This window comes from Zea mays, chromosome 10 (genome assembly GCF_902167145.1).
Source record: "Zea mays cultivar B73 chromosome 10, Zm-B73-REFERENCE-NAM-5.0, whole genome shotgun sequence".
In the NCBI taxonomy this organism is placed as follows: Eukaryota; Viridiplantae; Streptophyta; class Magnoliopsida; order Poales; family Poaceae; genus Zea; species Zea mays.
The window spans coordinates 15,318,725-15,340,152 of NC_050105.1; the positions used below are offsets into that span (position 1 = coordinate 15,318,725).

At 45.1% G+C, this 21,428-nt stretch overlaps 1 protein-coding gene across 4 annotated transcripts in view; it reads left to right on the plus strand.

The window, feature by feature from the left end:
• The window catches only part of LOC100273149 (uncharacterized), a 34,766-nt gene extending 13,556 nt beyond the window's left edge, over positions 1 to 21,210 (plus strand). For 3 of the 4 annotated variants that reach the window (XM_008663364.3, XM_008663365.3, XM_020544932.3), the window contains exons 5-9: positions 3,092 to 3,174; positions 3,778 to 3,828; positions 11,255 to 11,405; positions 20,436 to 20,449; positions 20,780 to 21,205. In XM_008663364.3, the coding sequence (XP_008661586.2) occupies positions 3,092 to 3,174; positions 3,778 to 3,828; positions 11,255 to 11,405; positions 20,436 to 20,449; positions 20,780 to 20,882 (402 nt within the window). In that variant the 3' untranslated portion in view covers positions 20,883 to 21,205. Of the gene's footprint in view, positions 1 to 3,091; positions 3,175 to 3,777; positions 3,829 to 11,254; positions 11,406 to 20,435; positions 20,450 to 20,779 lie in introns of all 4 variants that reach the window. The other variant, NM_001360219.1, reaches the window with a different exon arrangement.
• The last annotated feature ends 218 nt before the right edge of the window (positions 21,211 to 21,428 follow it).

The following is a 21,428-nucleotide window of genomic DNA, read 5'->3' on the forward strand; positions in this document are numbered from 1 at the left end:
GGGGACCAATTGCAGATGCTTTGATGCCTTATATTTCACGACAAATGGAGTAGTTCTGTAGGACTTGCTGCAATTTATTGGAGATACTGATTTGGTATGTGCCGTTTCCTCAAAAGATTCATAATGGGTAATGGCAACCATGAGCTCAGGAGAGCTAGCAGGACTGCACAGGAGACCCTCTCAAATAATTTGTGCGTCTGTTATGACCGGCAGCCCAACAACCCTAATAAAATCAGCTAGTTTGTTTAGATGGATAAGTATGAATTAGTTTGTTTAGATGGATAGGCATTAGCTAGTTTGTTTAAATGGATAAGCATTAGTTTAGAACTCCTAGCTAGATTTGGTTAGTTTGTTAGGGCCTGCTATCACAGCCTATATATTGTACCCCTTTGGTTAAAGAAAGAATCAAGCAGACAAGTATCTTGCCCGTGCTCCCTACATCCCGTTACTGTTCATCCGGTGCTACTGTTCATCACGTGAACAGTACCGCGCTCCACCCAACCACCACCCCGACGACGCCCAAGCGTCGGGTCTTGGCCCTAGACCTCAAACCTACCACTCGTACTACCTCCGTAACCCTAATCCCAACAATCTTGTATTGGTGATGTCAGGTTCCGAAGAAGTGCCACTGGGATCAACACCACCAGTTGGAGAATGGAAACCCTAACCCTATCAAGGGGTTGGGTGATGTATTAGGTTGGGCCTGGCCCATTACATAGGGGTGAGAAGGTAAATACACGGGATAAACCCTAAACCCTAATCGGGTACTCTAACACCCCCGCAGTCGCAACTCTATCCTGTACAGACGTTGAGACTGGTTCGGAAGTCGACGAAGACGCTCGACGGTAGCCCCTTGGTGAAGATATCGGCGAACTGCAGCGTGGTGGGGACGCTGAGAACCCGAACGTCAACGGCGGCGACCCCTCACAGACAGTGCAGGTCGATCTCCACGTGTTTCGTGCGCTGATGCTGCACGGGATTGGTGGAGAGGTAGACCTCGCTGACGTTGTCGCAATAGATGAGGCTGGCGCGCTGGAGAGGGCTGTGGAGCTCGTGAAGCTGACACAACCAGGAGGCCTCTGCCACGCTGTTGGCCACAACGCAGCACTCGGCCTCCTCGCTGGAGTGGGAGACGACGGGCTACCGCTTGGCGGCCCATGAGACGAGGTTGGCGCCCAAGAACACGACATAACAGGAAGTGGATCGACGCGTGTCGGGATAGCCAACCTAGTCACCGTCGGTGTAGACCACGAGCTCCAACGTCGGGGAGGGTCAGAGTAGAAGGCCGTAGTCGAGGGAGCCGCGGAGGTAGCGCAGGATCCGCTTCAGAGCGGTGAGATGGGGCTCCCGCGGGGTGTGCATATGTAGGCACACCTGCTGGACGATGTAGGCGATGTCGGGCCTGGAGAAGGTCAGGTACTGGAGGGCGCCGGTTAGGCTCCGGTAGGACGTCGCGTCGGTGACTGGGGGCATATCGTCCTCAGAGAGCTTCGCCTGAGTGTCAGCATGCGTGGAGCAGGGCTTGCACTCGGACATGCCAGCTCAGTCCAGGATGTCGATGGCGTACTGGCGCTGGTGGAGGAAGAGACCCTGAGGTCGACGCTCGACGGTGATGCTGAGGAAGTGGTGAAGAGGCCCCAGGTCGTTCATCGCAAACTTCCGCTGAAGGGCGACAATCGTGCGTTGTAGGAGATCGGCGGTGGATGCCATGAGCACAATGTCGTCGACGTAGAGCGGAAGGTAGACGGTGTCGTTGCTGCGCCGGTAGATGAACAGGGAGGTATCCGACTTGGCCTCGACGAAGCCGATGGAGGTCAAGTAGGAGGCGAAGCGACTGTACCACGCCCGCGTCGCCTGCTTGAGGCCGTACAAGGAGCGGTTCAGCCGGCAGACCAGATCCGGATGAGCAGCGTCGACTAAGCCGGTGGGCTGGCTGCAGTAGACCGTCTCCGTCAGAGTGCCGTGGAGGAAGGCATTCTTAACGTCGAGCTGATGGATCGCCCAATCTCGGGAGAGGGCGAGGGACAGGACGACGCGAACTGTGGCGAACTTGACGACGGGGCTGAAGTTCTCGTCGTAGTCCACTCTAGGGCGTTGCGTGAAGCCCCGAAGGACCCAACGGGCCTTGTAGCGGTCGAGGGAGCCGTCCGAGGTCAGTTTGTGGCGAAAGAGCCACTTGACGGTGACCACGTTGGTGCCTGGTGGACACGGCACCAGGTCCTAGGTGTGGTTTGGCTAGCAGGGCCGCGTACTCCTCCATAGCGCGACGCCAGTGTGGGTCGGCGAGGGCGGTGCGAACGGAGGAGGGGACCGGGGAGGCTTCCGGAGGAGTGGCAGTCGTGTCAACTCCACATAAAAAATAACCGTAGTGGGTGAGTTAGCCGAAAGAATTCCATCAGAGGCTTCAGAGATTTCCAGAGATTCAGAAGTTTCCATGATGCCGTTCTTAATGCCCCATCTTCTTCTGTTATATACACGCATTGGTGTACCTTTATTAGCATGTCCCATCTGCGAACCTTCAGCCATTGGATGTGTATCCGTGTATAGAGTGTCCTGGGGAAGCTGACTGCCATTCTCTTGATGATCACATATGGTCCAGAGATCAGAGGTTATGCCCCCAACTTCATTCAGATTGTTAGGCTCAGTGTTCTCTGTAGGATCGGAGAGGAGTAACTCTGTTTCACCCTCAACATGCTCAAGCAGATTGGTAATCAGGGGACTCTGCAATTCCTCGAGGCTGGGACAGCTCTTCATTTCCTTGGGAACCCCGGCACACATTGCCTCCATCAATGCATCTTTACCGGGGATTGTGTGTGCAGCCAACGGGTCTGGCAACTGGTCCGCTCCTCTGAAGTCAGTCATTGATTATACAATTAATCAGACTATCCACCAGTCTTAAAGTTAAAAGTAATTATAAACATCATATTATAGGACAATGACTATGTTTGGTTACTGAGTTTTTGAGCTCTAGCAATGGAATGCCTAGTACATAGCTTTAGCTCTTTCCTTCTGTTGGTGCACATGCATGCTTTATGTATATTTGTTTAATTAGTTAATAGTTACAACGTACATTCATTCTCTACCATTTCAGGTTGCTGCTAGGGTAAAATCAGATGACGAAAAAGATGAGTGGTTTGTCGTGAAGGTCATACATTTCGATAAGGAAACAAAAGAGTATGTGTCTACTTTATATTTTTCTCTCTGCAGGGCAGACATTTATTTTTGATATGAAAGTTTACTCGAGGGGAAAATTACCTTTCTGAATGGAGGTAACGTTAATAACATACTACTTCCTTGACTATTTTATTACTTGAAATAGGAGTGTGATGTTATGAACCTTTCTTACAAGATCCTGGGTTGGTAAGGTCGTAAGGCACCACGTTATTGATAGGAAAGTAGGAATTTTCAAGGTATCTGCTGTATTGCTGAAATTGCCCCGCAAAAACTGAGAGCTATGGCGATGACATCTCCAGCACTGAATCTCAGCATTATAGTAAATAAGAAAAGGAGGAAAAGTGGGCATTGCATTTATCATGTAGAGAGGAGGTAATAATAAGCTGTTACTGATTCGGCATGCAATATAGTTTGATGAGATTTATATCATTGTTTGTGATAACCCTTCGTTAGTGATTTCTCCTTGCCAAACAATTTGTGGTAGTGCTCCTGGACAACTTATCATTACCATGTACATGCACATTTTCGTGTGCCTGTTACTGTTGCCTTATATGTGACCATCATCCTGTAAGTATCACTCATTTAATATTGATGCACGTGCAGGTATGAAGTACTTGATGAAGAACCAGGTGATGACGAAGAGAGCACTCAAAAGTATGTGAGGGTCAAGTTCCTTCCTATCTGTCCTTTTTTAGTTCCTTGTATCTGAACAGTTGATGAAATTAGCTCCAATAATTTTCTCCAAATATTCAACTTTGAATTTTGAGTCCCCCCCCTCGAATATGAATGAGGCCTTTTATCATATCATTAAAGACAAAAAGATACACAAATAACACACTGGGGAATGGAATGCCCCTCCACTGCCACAAGGCAAACAGCCTTAGCTTAGAAGACACTACATAGTGGCCTCCTTTGAAATTGCTCTAACGACAACATCAACACTGGCAAACTTCCCATTAAACACTGTTGGAAGGGAAAGAACAGTATTCACTTGATAGGATTGGAGAGAGTACAGGATATAGGTACATAGCCAACTGTAATAGGCCTCATGAGCTGGGCTCTTGCCCCCTCCAACGCACAGCCAACAGTTCAACACCCTCGCTGACATCTTCACCAAGGGTCCCGACGAGCTCGCTGTTCTCAGAGTTTTGCTCCAGTCTCAACATCTGCTATACTTAGAGTTTTGACCGCGGGTTGTGTTAGATTACTTTGTGTGTGTTGGCTGTTGTAATGGGCAAAAGGGCCTCTAGCTGAGTTGGTTAATGGTTAGGTGGTCTGAGTTGCACTCCTCTGGTCCCGCGTTCGACTCCCCGTGGGAGCGAATTTGAGGCTGTGGTTAAAAAAAATCCCCTCGTCTATCCCACTCCCACACCAAAGCACAAGTCTAAGGCCCGGTCCCGGTCGCGGTCGTTTCTCACATGGGCTACGGTCCCGGTCGCAGTTCGGGGTTTTTCTCGACCTGTGTGAGAATGTCTTCTCCTTAATATAATGCTCGGGGGCTGTTTTACCCGTATGTCAAGTTTTTTTCCTCATATTTATACAACTGCCCACCCTAATTAGGGTTAGGTTTTTTCTCATCTCAACATCTTTAACTCAGGGTTGCATGAAAAGCACTATGTCGCCAGCATAAAGAGGAAGTCTCTGTCTATTCCTCCTATTCAGCAGCGGCTGCAATAATCCTTGCTCTGAAGCTTTAGCAACCAAAGAATTCAGGACATCCATAACCATAATAAACAACATAGGAGACAATGGGCCCCCTTTCCGAAGGCCACGCTGATGGCAGATCAAGTCTCCTGGCTCTCCATTCACAAGCACCCTGGTTGATGATGAGCGTAGCAGCGCGCCAAAACCCAAACACCTCAAAACTTCCATAAAAAAGGCCACGAGATCGAATCAAACACCATACTGATGTCAAGCTTGAGCAGCACTCTGGTCTCTTTTTGAAGGTGGATAGCCTTGGCCGTTTGTTGCACCAACAAGAAATTGTCATGGATGCACCTACCATTGATAAAAGACGCGGATTAGAAGAAATCAGATTGGCAATTTAGAATAAAGCCGGCATGCCAAAATTTTAGTGGCAACCTTCGCAAAGCTGTGAATTAGACTAATAGGACGAAAGTCTTTAACTTCAACTGCATCAGCCATCTTGGGCAGAGGTGTGATACTGTGTTATAGGCTGAATTAAGCAGATGTAGGCGGCTAACATCACCTTGCAAAAACCTGCTGATTGCTACCATAAAGTCTGATTTGATGACCTGCCAATCCACTTTGAAGAAATGTCCTATGATTGCTACCATGGCTTTAATGGTATTTTTTTCTGGAATACGCAGGAGAGCTGCGCATCTTTGTATTAATAGAAGAAAAGAAAGGGGGAGAGAACCCCAAAACAGCACACACACCACTAGAGACTAGCTACGGATCACCGACTAAAACATGGAGGAAACACGACCCACACCGCTGTTTTAAGCCAGCAACTCATCGACTTGGAGGAAGGACAAGGCCTTGGCACCAGTCATGGACCAGAGCACCGCCTCTTCCCTAGCCATCCTAAGGGCCGTGACCAAGCTGGGATTACAACCATCAAAAACACACCTATTCCTATGCTTCCAAATGGTCCAAGCACCTAGGATCACTAAAGAATTGAAACCTTTTCTCACAATATCCGATGCCCGAGAGCTGCTAGACTTCCACCACAACTCAAAGGATTCCTCATGAGCTGGATATAGATCCCGCAGCCCCACTGAATTAAGGAAAGCAAACCAGAACTGCTTAGCAAAAACACACTTGACCAGCAAATGATTTATGGTTTCAGCCTCTTGGTCGCACAAGGGGCACTGCTCTGGTCGGTCTAGCCCTCTTTTTCTGAGCCTGTCAGCAGTCCAGCACCTATTATGTTCCACAAGCCATAAAAAGAACTTGCACTTCCCAGGAGCCCAAGATTTCCACACCCGCTCTGCTGAACTGAACTGAACCAAGGAAGAGAGCATTATAAGCAGAACTAGATGTATAATCACCTGAAGCGCTGAATTTCCATAAATGTCGATCCCTTATTCCAGGCTGGAGCACAACTGCATCAAGCACTTCACAAAGTTCCAGGAATTCAGCAATGACTTTGACTGAGATTGGCCCTTGCACATCGGAGAGCCAATGGAAATTAGGGAGAGCATCTTGGACCAACCGTTTGTTGGCAAGACGCAAGGGCACCAAATCAAACAATGCAGGAGCTATGTCCTTAATACATCTCCCCTCCAACCATCTGTCCTTCCAGAAAAGGGTATTGGCTCCATCACCGAGCTTAGTAATAATGGCTGCAGCAATCAGATTTTTAACCACCTTACAAACATGAATGGGGAAGTCCGCCCAAGGCCTACTGGGGTCCGTTTTCTGCAGCCATGGCCAGCGAGCTCTCAAAGCCCAACAGAGGTTCTTTAACTCACTAATCCCAAGACCACCCAACTCCTTGGGACGGGTAACCTTAGGCCAAGCCAAGAGGCAGTGACCACCACAGAACTCTTTCCTACCCCTCCAGAGGAAGCCCTTCCTCAGCTTATCGATTGCTTTGATGGCCCATACAGGAAGGTCAAGTGCCAGAGCTGCATAAATCATCTTAGCCGTCATGACAAACTGCACATGAATAGCTCTACCAACCCTGGTCATAAGTTCAGCTTTCCATCCAGGCAAAAGGCTGGCCACTCTATCAACAATGGCTTGAACCTGGTCCCTTGTGAGTTTATTGGGAGACAAAGGCAAACCGAGGTACTTACAGGGAAAAACTGAAATATTGCATGGCAGCAAGTCCTGTAAACAATTCACCTATTCTTCCCCACAGCAGATTGGAAACACACTGCTCTTCTGGACATTAGTCCTTAGACCTGAAGCTGAACCAAATAAATGAAGAATATCCATAACCATACTGATATCCGGGGCAGTAGGACATAGAAATAACACTGCATCATCCGCGTACAGCGAGATACGGTGCTGCATATTCCTAGAAGAAAGAGGCTGAAGAAACCCTTCATCAGAGGCTCGCTGCACAAGCAGATTCAAGACATCCATTACAAGAATAAACAGCATAGGCGATAGAGGATCACCCATACCTCTTCTTCGGTGATGAAAGCCACCAAATCAGAGAGGTCCATGGCCGGCCTAAGGAAGGCTTGAAGGTCCAACGAGAAGGCCCGCTGGTTGGCTGTCCCTAGTAGGCTGTTGTAGAAATCCCAAAACCACCTCTTTCTTTACGTCCTGATCAAGAATGATCCTGTCTCCGACTTTTAGCCTAGCCAAAAAATTATTTTTCTTCCTGTATCTTGCATGCTGCTGAAAATAGGACGTGTCTGCATCACCTTTTAACCAATTCAGCCTAGATCTCAGCCTTGCCATCGTTCTTTATAGAGAGAGAAGGCCGAGGGCATGATACTTCAGTTGTCTGCTCAGCCACTCGTCCACCGGAGTCAGCGTCCTGGAATCTTGGGCAACTTCCAATTGATGCAAGAGCTCTCTGGCAAACTGTAATTGCTGTTTTATGTGACCAGTTTTTCGGTGGCTTCAAGACTGCAGATCCTGGGAGAGCCATTTAAACTTATCAGCTAACTTCTGCCATCCAGCAATGATTTTTGACCGCAAGCCACAGGAAAAAGATTACACTTCAGGGTGCGAGCTTAATGGACCCAAGGAAGAATGTATTGTATCTAGACTTACTTTTTTCTCGAAAAACGCAGGAGAACTGTGCCTCATTATATTAAGGAGGAGAAAAGGGTCTAAGAAGACCAGGTACAATAGGACAGACTTCCTTACGGAGGTCGAAAAACCAGAAAACCAAAATAATCCATCTGAGAACAACACACTACTATTGGTCTAAGCTCCCTCCGATGCTAAACCTCAAGAAGAGGGGCAGACAGATAGGAAAGTCCTTTAGCCCCAGCCATTTCCCACATCCATCTTTCCTCCAGAGCCATCCTAATGGCTAAAGACACATTTGGATTCCAGTTATTAAAGACACATTTGTTGCGATGGTTCCAGATAATGTAGGCCCCCAAAGCAATCAGAGAATTGAGCCCCTTTCTAACTAGACCTCTGACCGAAGAAGAGGCTTCTTCCCACCAGCTCATGAAGGAGGACAAACCAAGTTGAGGGGCAAGCCTTTGAAGGTCGAAAGTCCTCAGCAACTGAAACCAGAAAATCCTTGAGAAAACACAGGAGACCAGAGATGGTCTAAGGTTTCCTCCTCTTGATCACACAAAGGGCATTTCAGAGGGTGATCAAGGCCTCTTTTGGCTAATTTATCAACGGTCCAGCACCTGTTATGCGCAACTAGCCAAAGAAAAAATCTGCATTTAGGCGGGGCCTAGGTCTTCCACACCCTGTGATAGTGGCTGAAATGGGTAGATCCCATGAAGAGCCCTTCGTAAGCCACTTTAGCTGAATAGTTACCGTCTGGGGCAATACTGAAAATGTGTTTGTCTTCAATAGAAGGCTGCAACACTATCTCAGAGATAGGTTCCAAAGCTGAAGGTAATCCACCAAAACTCCCACCGAGAGGGCCCCTTTAATGTCCGAGATCCATCTTCTATTTAGGAGAGCCTCTTGAACAGTTCTTTTTGTGATCCTCCTGGGAATACATTGAAAAAGCCTGGGAGCAATGTCACAAATTCTCTGCCTTGAGATCCATTTATCAGTCCAAAATAGGGTGTTGGCGCCATTTCCAACTTCTGAAACAAGAACAGTGGAGAAGAAAGCCTGAACCTTATTAGGCACATGAAAAGGGAGCTGCGCCCAGGGATGAGTTGGATCAGTTTTATGTAACCACAACCATCTCATATGAAGAGCCCAACACATCTCGGGCAGGCTGGAGATGCCCAGGCCACCAAGCCTAAGAGGACGACATACTCTCCCCCAAGACACAAAACAATGGCCTCCCTTGGCCTCTTTGCGGCCTCTCCAAAGAAAGCCTTTTCGGATTTTGTCAATGGCTTCCCAGGCCCAGGAAGGAAAATCAATAGCCATTGCTAAGTAAACCATCATGCCTGTCATAACATGCTGAACCTGAATCCTTCTACCCGCTCTTGTCATTAAATCAGCTTTCCAGTTAGGGAGCTGTCTCGCAATTTTATCCACAAAAGGTTGGACTTGGTCTTTAGTGAGCTTGACTAGAGAGAAAGGAAGACCAAGATACCGACAAGGAAAAACTGAAAGCGCACAAGGCAATGTCCTCCTCAGAGCACTGAATAGGATAAACATTGGACTTACTTTCATTGTTCTGAACGCCCGAGGAGGGACCAAACAAATGCAAAATCTCCAAGGCTGCTAAAATATCATCTGCCAATGGGTGCAGGAATAAAGCCACATCATCAGCATACATAGAGACTCGGTGCAGTCTTTGTGTTGTTGACAGAGGTTGTAATAATCCTGCTTCTTCTGCTTTAGAGAATAAAAAACCCAGAGTGTCCATGGCGAGAATAAAAAGCATGGGAGAAAGTGGATCCCCTTGCCTAAGACCCCTCCGATGGATAATGCACTTTCCCGGAAAACCATTGAGAAGCACGAGTGGAAGAAGAGGAAAGCAGCCTACGTATAATGTCCCTCCAAATTTGGCCAAAACCGAGGTGCTTCATGACATCAATAAGAAAGGGCCAAGAGACCTAGACTTACTAGAGTGGGAACCAGAGTAAGGCGCCACTTATGTTGATGAGACACTTCCTGGTGTAAAATAATATTATCAACCAAGTACCATAATTTCAAATAATCCACTAAAACCTGTACGGTTACTGCACCTATTTCTTTTTACCCAAGATCGGTTATTAAGCACTTGAGTTACTTTCTGTTGTCGTATGGCCCATTTTGGGACCAACTTTGATTAATTATGGCAGAATTCCTGCAAGTGTTCTTCCTGTAACCAGCGATCTGGCCAAAACCTGGTCGTTTCTCCATTTCCAATCACAGATTTGACTGCAACAGCAAAAAGGGCTCTATCAATATTTGACACTTGTAGGGAGACCAGCTCATGGCCTTGATGCGTCAGTTTTCTGCAGCCAAAGACACCTAATACATAAAGCCCAACCAAGGATCTCAGGTTGTGTATGTCAAGCCCCTCATATTCCAATGGTCGAAGGACTCAATCCCAACCCCAGGCAACCAGACAGTTACCACAAATTAGCCTTTTCCTGGTCCTTTCAAAGAAATCCCCTCCGGCATTTGTCAATTGCCTTAATAACCCATTTTAGTAAGTCCATAACAACCATCAGATATATTGGCACGGCAGAGAATACCATCTTAATTGTAATTCGCGACCTGCTCGGTGCGTTAGGGAAGCTTTCCATCCTGAGGGCTAGTTTGAGAGCCAGAAAACCGGATGAGATTGTAGGGGCTAGAATCCCCTTCTTATTCAAAATTGAATAAGAAAGGGATTCTAGCCCCTCCAATCCCCTCCGGATTTGTGGCTCCCAAACTAGCCCTGAGAGATTATCATGCTACTTTGTCAACGAGAGGAAGCGGCTCTGATTTATTGGGTTTCATGGTATTATTTTCTCATCATATGCAGTAAGCCACTAAATTAAGAAAACTGCAAGCAAATGTTCGACTAAAAACTGTTATGGCCTGTTTGGATCCTTTCATTTCAGAGGAAGTTGAATCTACTTTATGGACTAGGCTATTTGGCTTGGAATTTGACATTCCACAACTTTCCAAAGTTTAGGTATAAGCATGTCTTAAATTCATGAGGCGAGAGATATTGAATCCATAGGTCCTCATGCTAAATTTCTGCTCTCTAACTTTTAACACACTCGTCGGTTCACTCCTCTGTTGCAGAACTGAAGCAAATGAGTATCTCTCCCATATGCCAACAACAGTATATAAGTATATTCCGCATGTGGCCATATTAACTTAATTTATCTGTGTATAGATTGTGATTATTAGAATGGATTTCAATTCAAAGATCCAAACTGGGCCTTAGTGTCCTTTTTCTGTATGTATGAAGTTGAATGTAAAGCAAACTATTTTGAAATTAAGTAAACTATGGGGTATTCATTGACCCTATTCTTAAGATTGGCTATAACTGATGGTTCCCGTTTTCTATGCTTTTCAGGAAGTACAAGTTGCCTATGTCTTACATTATTCCATTTCCGAAGAAAGGGGATCCTTCGAGTGCCCCGGATTTTGGGCAGGGTCGACAAGTTTTAGCTGTTTATCCTGGCACAACAGCATTATACAGAGCTACCGTAGCTTCTCATCGTAAGGTAACATCTTAAGGTGCACATTAAAACAATGGATAGTTAGTCATAATAATGATGCAAAATTTTCTTGTGTACTTCAATTTCGAAATTTGATGCATTACTGTCACGTTTAACTTCGTCAATTTAATCTGGTTGGAATGTCAGCTATTGGTAGAGGAAGTAGTTGTGAGATGTTGCTGCTGGGGCCATGATCGAGGACTTGACTTAGGGGCGCTGTGACCGGTGTCACAACCTGGAAGAAGGGCTAGTAGAACAGGATAAGGGGAATCTAGATTGATTTCATATTTAAACCTAGATACACAACTCATAGTTATGAGCTGCAGTACATGTGCCCCATCTCTCAATTCTCAAACCTCAAGAACAGATCTCCTATTAAACCGATGACCAACACACTGATCTAACAATTTCTCAAATATGTAGCTAATCTGAATGCCACCATGCAAGTCTGCTCTTCGAAATCATCTCTGCCTCAGCACATACGTGTCCATGGCGATTGACTGGCAGTTAGATGACTCTAGTGGTGTGCCATGCCATGGTTTCAGGATGCCTATGTGGAACAAGTTTTAAAATGATTTCTTATGGTTATGGGATATGCTCCAAGGTTTTCAACTTCATCTAGGATTGGTTGATCAACATTCATGGATTTTAACTGCTTCGGGGTCATACTCTTCTAAATCTGCCTATCCAGCCTTCTTCTTAGGAGTTTTTGGTTTTTATCCTCCTGACCGGATTTGGCATAGTTGGACGCCAAGATGTCGTTTTTTCATGTGGCTAGCTGCGCTTGACAGGTGTTGGACTGCAGATAAGTTAGCCCGTAGGGGGCTGGACCATCCGGAGCATTGCTTGTTGTGTGACCGGGACGAGGAGTGTTAATCATTTGCTCATCCAGTGTGTCTTCTCCAGGAGTGTCTGGTTTTCTGTGCTCAGCATGGTTCATCTCCCCCAGTCTTCTCCAACGGGTCTTTCTGAACCAACTTATTGTGATGCTATTCTTCAATCAGAATGGCAGCTTCTGATGCTTGAGTGTACCGGCACATGGGATCTTGTTCCCCATCCTCACATCTGTCATATTACCTGTAAATGGGTTTACAAGGTCATGACCCGCTGTGATGGTTCTCTTGAGCGTTATAAAGCTTGTCTTGTTGCTCGTGGTTTTCAATAGGAGCATGGTTGTGATCATGATGACATGTTTGCTCCTGTTGCTCATATGACCACGGTTCACACTCTTTTTGTTGTGGGCTCTGTTTGTAAGTGGTCCATCTCTCAGCTTGATATCAAGAATGTCTTTCTTAATAGTAAGTTGCGTGCGGAGGTCTATATGCAGCCACCTTCTAGGTATTCTATTCCTGAGGGCATGGTTTGCCATCTTTATCGCTCTCTTTATGGCCTCGAGTAGGCTCCTCAAGCTGTTTAGAGTTTTCTTCTGTGATCACTATTGCTAGTTTTCTGCTAGTGCCTATGATCTTGCTTTTTTTGTGCACTCGTTATCTTGTGGGAGGACTCATCTTTATGTTGACCATATGAATATCACCGGTGGGCGAAAGGGCCTCTAGCTGAGTTGGTTAGGTGGTCTTAGTAGCACTCAAGTCTTGAATTAGACTCCTCGTGTGAGCGAATTTGAGGTTGTGGTTAAAAAAATTCACTCGTCTGTCCCACGCCAAAGCATAGGTCCAAGGCCCGGTCCCGGTCGCAGTTGTTTCTCACATGGGCTACGGTGCCACTGTGTATGAGTGAGGCAGGGGGTTCGAGTGTTTTCTTGACCTGCGTAAGGTCTTCTTAATATAATGCCGGGACTGTCTTACCCCTCAGATCGAGTTTTTTTATTATCGCTGGTGATGATCGTGAACATATTGCATTTGTGAAGGCATGTCTGAGTGAGCAGTTTCTTATGTCTTATCTTAGTCCTCTTCATTATTTTCTTGGGATTGAGGTCTCCTCCATGCCTAAGGGCTTCTATCTCTCTCAAAAAATTACATTCAGGGTCTTCATGATCATGCTTCCTTAACCACACCTTTGAGACTCCCATGGAGGAGAAGTTTCTGTTTTTGCAAGAGCTTAGAGATGTCAGAGTCCATTGCCATGGTCCTTGGCTCATTCTTGCGATTTTAATATAATTCTAAAGGAAGAGGACAAAAACAACTCCAATCTGGGCAGGGCCATGATGGGAAGGTTTCGAAGGTGGACTGATGATTTGGCTCTTAAAGAGCTCCCTTTGCTTGGTCGGAATTTCACTTGGTCTAATGGCCAAAGTCGCCCCACTTTAGTTAGGCTGGATAGAGTGTTCTCTTCAGCTGATTGGGATGTGCAGTTATCAGATTGTCTGCTGCAGAGTTTGGCGTCTCAGGACTCCCATCATTGCCCTTTGCTGCTGGGTTTGCAGGATTTGGAAAGAGGAAAAGGGAGATCCCATTTTCAGTCTTTTTGGACAAAAGTGGATGGTTTTCAGGAGGCTGTGGCGCAGGCTTGGGGGTCTGTTTCTGCAGGGCCTTGCCCTCTTATCACTTTGGCCAAGAAGTTGCAGACAACTGCTAGGGGACTGCAGAAATGGAGTGACAAAATAGTTGGGTGTGTCAAGCTGCAGTTGGAGATGGCTCGAGAATTGTTGCACCAGCTTGAAATGGCCAGGACAGGAGGGCTCTCTTGTGCTTTCTTCTCTACCGCGAACGATTGTTCGGTTGAGATCTAAGATCACTTGGCTCAAAGAAATGATGCTAATACTTCTTTTTTTCACGCGCAACCAAGGTTCAGAAAGAAAAGGAACTTCATTGCTGCTATCAATTCCAACAATGGCCAGATGTTGACTGCTCATGAAAAAGAACTTCATTGCTGCTATCAATTCCAACAAAGAAAAAAGAACTTCATTGCTGATGATTTGGCAGCAGCCTTTGATTTTTATCACGAGCTTCTTGGTACTGCTGTGGGTAGAGAAGTCACCATTGATCTGGAGGCATTGGGAATGCCTTCCTTTGATCTTTCCGGCCTTGATTCACCATTTCTTGAGGACGAGGTGTGGAATACTATTAAAACCATACCTTTGGATAAAGCTCTAGGCCCCGATGGTTCGCAGGACGTTTCTACAAATCGTGTTGGCCTACCATGATACCATCAAAGTTGACGTTATGGCAGCTATTTCCTGTGTTTGGGCGCATAAATTCAGAAATTTTGGGAGATTGAATTCAGCTTATATTACTCTATTACCGAAGATGGAGGGGGCCGTCCATGTGAAGGATTTTCGTCCGACCAGCCTTGTTCACAGCTTCGCCAAATTGGTAACAAAGCTGTTGGCTGGTAGGTTGGCTGGGAGGCTGCAGGATATGGTTTCTCCCAACCAAACTGCATTTATTAAAAAACACTTCATTCTTGATAACTTCATGTTGGTGCAACAGACAGCTAGATATCTGTATAAGCAAAGGCATGCGCGTATGCTTTTTAAACTGGATATATCTAAGGCGTTTGACTCAGTATCCTGGCTTTTCTATTTGAAGTTCTGAGGAAGCTAGGTTTTGGACAGATTTGGTGTGATATAATTAGTGGGCTGCTGAGCACTTCTTCTACAAAAATTTTGGTGAATGGCTTACCTAGGAAATGTATTGTACATAGGAGAGGGCTGAGACAAGGTGATCCTCTATCTCCTATGCTTTTCATTTTGGTTATGGATGTTCTTAATTTGATGGTGCAGCGTGCTTCTGAGGAGAATCTGCTTCAGCCGCTATCTTCCAACAGTCTGCAGCACAGTATCTCTTTGTATGCAGATGATGTTGTTATATTTTTGAGGCCGGTAGCCTCGGACATCAACATGACTTTGGACATTCTCCGGTTTGGTGTGGCTTCTGGTTACAGACCAATGTCCAAAAGAGTAGTGTATTCCCAATTCGATGTGGCAATGAGGAGCTTAATTGTATTCAAGAGCTTCTTCCCTGTCCCATTCAGATTTTCCATGTAAGTATCTCGGATTGCCTATTTCACTCCGGAAGCTTCCAAGGCACCAATTTCAGGCCATTGTTAATCGGGTAGCCATTCTATTGCCGGGATGGAAAGCGGATCTTATGTCTCGGGCTGGTAGAGCCATCCATGTTCATTTTGTTTTAACAGCCAAGATGATTTATGCTAATATGGCTTTGGATCTTCCGGCTTGGGTCATCAAAGCAATTGATAAAATTCGAAGGAATTTTTTGTGGCGAGGTAGAAAAGAAGGGAATGGTGGTCACTGTTTCTTGGCATGGTCTAAAGTTACCCGACCAAAGGAGATGGGTGTCCAGGGATTAGTGATTTTTTTTTTCCAAAAACGCAGGAGAGCTGTGTATCATTACATTAAGAAGAATATGTGAGGCAATAAGGAACCTCATACAACTCCACACAAACCCACATACATTAGATTATAGGTAGAAATACAACAATATAAACAGCTAGTCCCGTGACCATGGAGACTCTAAAATAAAGATTACCGACTGGTTCGCTGGAGCATAAGGATGCTAGATAAATCACTGGCTCTAGCCCTACACCAGAGGTGAGACTCCTCCTTGACCCAATTGATGACTGTTAGAGTACCTATTAGGGTTTCGGTACTCCCCATGTGTATTTACTGGTTTGCCCCCATTGTAATGGGCTTGGCACATCTAACTCAGGATATATATCCATCTCCCAACCCTTGTTAGGGTTAGGGTTTCCTATTCTAACTATGACCATGCTGGAACTAGGCTGCACACCATTAAGTACACAACGGTTTCGGTGATTCCAGATGGCCCAAGCTCCAAGTATGATCAAAGAATTCAAGCCCTTGTGCAGCCCATTATATGCTGGATCAACAGGAACTGCGGCAACTCCTTCCCACCAATCCTCAAAGGAAGAGTTCTCATGGCTAGGAGCAAGGTGCTGCAACCCGACAGATTTCATAATCTGAAACCAAACTTCCCGTGAGAAAACGCAGGAGACTAACAAATGGTTTAGCGTCTCTTCCTCTTGATCACACAGGGGACATAATTGAGGGTGAGGCAGTCCTTTCTTTGCTAGGCGGTCTGCTGTCCAGCAGCGACTGTGAGGCAGTCCAGGGATTAGTGATCTTTGGAACCTTGGTTGGGCCTTGCGGGTTCCATGGCCATGGCTACAAAAAACTGATCATTCAAAGCCTTGGTCGGAGTTCTCAATTAAAGTGTGTGTTGTAGTGCAGAAATTGTTTGCTGAAGCTGTTGTTGCTAAGGTTGGGGATGGTGCCAATACCCTTTTTTGGAAGGATAAGTGACTGGATGGTAGGTGTATTAAAGACTTAGCTCCATCAGTGGCTGATTTGGTGCCCATCCTCCTTGCTAACAGGAGGCTGGTCAAGGATGTTTTGCCTAACTTCGTTGGATGGCTGATCTGCATGGAAATCTCTCTGTTACAGTTATTGGTGAGCTTATGGATCTCTGTGAGGTTATGGAAGATATGGAGATTCAGCCTGGTATTACAGACCGCCATATTTGGAAAATTTTGTGCTTCTGGAAATTACTCAGCTAGCTCCGCGTACAAGGCTCTTTTTCAGGGGTCAATTGGGTTCGAGCCAGCAGAGAGGGTGTGGAAGTCTTGGGCTCCCCGGAAATGCAAATTCTTTATTTGGCTTGTGGAGCATGATAGATGTTGGACTGCTGATAGGCTTGCAAGGCGCGGATTGGATCACCCAGATTGTCTCCCACTTTGTGATCAAGATGATGAGTCCATTAATCATTTGTTGGTCTCATGTGTGTTTTCTAGACAGTTCTGGTTTCAACTTGTAAAGATTGGAGGGCTGCAGTTGTTGTGCCCGGCGATTGATGATGCATGTTTTGAAAATTGGTGGCGCACCTGCTCTTACAAGGTGGCTAATCACTAGAAGAAGGGCTTCAATTTGCTGGTGATCTTAGGGGCTTGGTCTATTTGGAAGCATAGGAACAAGTATGTTTTTGATAGTTGTAATGCTAGTTTAGCTGCTGCCCTTCGGGTGGCTAGAGATGAGGCTTTGTGTTGGTCTTTGGCTGGTGATAAAGCTCTGTTTGGTTTCTTCCATCTAGACGAACTGCTGGCCTAGTGGTAGGTGGTGTGGCAGGTAGTCTGCTCTCCCTTGTGTGGTCGGAGTCTGCTCTCCCTTGTTCCCGGTGTCTCTCGGGATTTTTTTTTGGAAAACACAGGAGAACTGCGCCTCAATATATTAAGAAGAAGAAATAAGTCCAGGTCAAAGAGACCTGGACAGATTACAAGGCCTCCTTAGGGAGGCCAGAAACACAGGAAACTGCAAAAATCCATCAAACACAACCTGCAACTCCCTAGTCTCCAGGAATTAGGGCAGCAAGGTATGAAAGACCTTTAGCCCCGACCATTTCCCAAGACTGCCTCCTCCCTAGCTAACTTAATGGACAGATCTAAACTAGGAGTACAACCATAAAAAACACAACTATTTCGAAGCTTCCACGTTGTCCATGCTCCTAAGGCCACAAGCGAGTTAAGACATTTACCAGGAAGACCAGTAGCCAACCCTGAGATTTGCTCCCACCAAGCCATAAAAGAAGAATGTCCTGGCTGGGGAGCCAGACTTTGAAACCAAAACGGTTTAAGAAGAGTAAACCAGAACACTCTCGTGAACACACAGGAGACAAGGATATGGTCAATAGTTTCAGCTTCCTGGTCACAAAAAAGGCACCTAGCTGGATGATCCAAGCCTCTCTTTGCAAGCCTATCAGCAGTCCAGCATCTCTTGTTAGCCACCAGCCAAAGGAAAAACCGACACTTTGGAGGTGCCCAGGTTTTCCAAACCAGGTGATAGTGACCGAAGGACGTTGATCCAACAAAGAGGCCTCATATGCCGACTTAGCCGAGTATTTACCATCTGCCGCAATACTAAATATATGCTTATCTTCCACTTCAGGCTGCAGCACTATTTCTGAAAGAAGCTCCCAAAGGTTCAAATAATCCACTAGAACTCCCACAGACAGAGCACCCTTTATATCAGATATCCATTTTCTGTTGGAAAGAGCCTCAAGAACAGTTCTTCTATTCGCAATCCTTTTAGGAATGGTGGCAAATAACCTAGGCGCCAGACTACACACATTCTGTCCCAATAGAATTGTTTGTATTTTGAGGATCTTTCCCCTTTTCTTTTTCTTCTTAATTCAAAAATGCGCAGTTCTCCTGCGTATTCCAGAAAAAAAGACTCCCATGGAACTCATTGTTCATCTTAGTGCCACTGATGGTGAGCCTCTTATTGATCCTACCTGCTATCGTCATATAGTTAGGAGTCTTGTTTATCATGGTGTCACTCATTCTAATATTTCTTGTTTTGTGCATATTCTTAGTCAGATTGTTTCGGTCTCTACTCAACTCCACTATAGTCACATGCTTCGTGAGACTACTTGTGTCATCTATTCTTTCCACGCACAAGTTCTTTATAACTGCAGACCTACTATGATACTCTCCGAGCTAGTGAGTCGACTAAGAAGTAGACAACAGTTCTAGTTTGACTGTTCGAGTGAGTTGCGTGCTATGGCTCTTGTGACAAGGATGACTTGGTTATAGTGGTGGTTTCTGTTTCTATGTCGACTCCTCTTTTGACAGTCAGTACAAGTGCTATTAGTATTATGATTCGTTCAAGCATGAGCTATTAAGCATATAGGTGTTGATGCCTATTACATGTGTGAACAATTTCAAGATGATATGATTGATATCTTATGTGCCTTAGAGCTTCAGTTAGCTGATTTCTCCACGAAGGAGACTAGAGCTCATCATAGGTTTTATCTAGCCAAACTTAGTGTGTTTGATCGACTTTGAGTTTGAGGGGGGGTGTTAGATGCCTATGCATGTGCAATAACGATGTTTGTGGGGGTGGGGGGGGGGCATATGGTAAGCTGAAATTCAACATCAGTAAATGCACAAAAGTGAATAACATAGTCCGACATAACCCTTAAGGAGAAATATTGTTGTACCCCTTTTTTTGACAATTAGGGGCAGGGACATGGCGAGTGCTGCAGGCTGCAGCACCGGTCCAAGCAACAAAAACTCTTACAAAATGCTGCTCCAACTAGTTGGCACCACAACATCTTATAGTTAGAATCAAGACATACTAGGACTAGCAGTGTAGTTAGCATCTTCCCTTGCCTGTGTTTTGGCTCCGCCCCTGAAAACAACTATCATGTATGAAATATTATGCCATGAAAGATGAGTATACAATGCGTTAACATGTACAAACTGGTCTGGTTAGGCTGGATCCTGTGCAACTGGTCCTTATCGACTGCCATGTCATATCAATCATACTACCAACCACGCTATCAACCGTCATCAGCTTTTATCTACCACATCCCTCCTATGCCTAGTCTATATCATCACCCTACAGTCGCCTTAGCACCATATCCGCTTTTCTTTTATAGACTTTTATTTAAAATAAAACATAATGTTTTATATTGAAATAAAAATTCATCCGAGTACATAACTAAGTAGATAAAAATCACAATTCATTAAACATATATAATAATTATATAATTTCTAAAGCTAACAAAGTACATGACTCATAAATATATTTTTGGATCTTTTGAATTTTTAGGATTTTTTCCATTTTTTTTAAAACCGTAGTTGACTTGGGGGCACGCATGGACCAATTTGAATGTGCCATATTGCAAAACCTGGTTGGTACCGACTAGCCAGTACTGACCGGTCGGTACCGACCGGTTTGGCTTCAACGTGGTCGGTACCGACCGGTCGACAGCTTCACTGACCGGCTAGTCAAACCAACTGCGGTTGAGACCAGACCGGTCGGTACCGACCGGTCCAAATGCCACGTCAACGGTCGATACAGCCCTGAGTTGGATCCTGCCTTATATGCATTGTACAGTCATGGTACATCCACATGGATATTGCACAAGTAATTGCTGGACTTCTGTTAATTTTCTTAAATACACCTGTGGTTCTTTTATGACCACAAAAAAATTATACTAGTTCTTAATTGGCTCTCCATTTTTGTTTGCTTGCTTAACCATTAATGCTCTTGTCTTTCTGTAATCATGTTGACGTCAAACCGGACTACAAATATTCCAGAGGAAGTCTGATGAGTAAGTTGTTTGTGCATTTACAACCTCATACTAGTCCAGTGTTTTCTGTTTGTTTTAGGTTCAGTTTCATATACTAGTCCAATGTTTACTGTTTGTTTTATTAACATCTACCATGCCAAACAAATGCCATCAAGACGTTTTTCATGGTTGATTTAATGAAACTGATATGATGTTCTTGAATTTTCGATAAACTTAGATTAAGTCAGACAAGTTTGACACAGTACAGAATTAAAACACGTTACATTTTGAGAGTGGGGGAATACTACATAATTAAATGCAGTATTGTGTCTTCCTGAAACTATTTTGTGACTGCTACTTCTCTTTTGACAGTTATATTCTGGAGTTCGATGACGATGAGGAGGACGGTGCTCTGCCGCAGAGAGCCGTGCCGTTCTACAGGGTGGTTGCCCTGCCGGAGGGCCACAGGCAGTAGTGACATTTGACGCAGTTCTGCATTCCTAGTGTAACATATAGCGCAAGGTAGGGTGTCTTCAGTGTGACAATGTGGTGGTCATATCTACGCGAAACGAGAGAGAAAACAAGGACGTGCATGTAGCACTTACATGTGGGGTCCTTGTATAAAAGACGATGACGTTTTTTTTTCAATCTGCTAGAGCACGTCTATGTAATTGCAATCCAGTTTTAATCTCTTATATTATACTTTAGAGAGAAAGGGCATACTGTAAGGGTCTATTTGGCAACAATATTTCTCAAAATTATAGTTTTATAATACTAAAAATATCGTAGTTTTTGTCAGCTCCAAAAATAGAAAGGTTTTGAGAAAGCGTTGTTTGAATATTGGGTAAAAGCTAGCCCGAAAACTTTAGATCGGAGTGGAATTTTCTGTGTATCTAGAATATCATGGTTTTCAAAAATAGTTTTTAGGAATGTAACCAAACATGTTACGACATAAAACACTACTCTATCTTTCCAAAATATTTGTCCTATTTGTGTCGATTAAACTTTTTCAAATTTGATC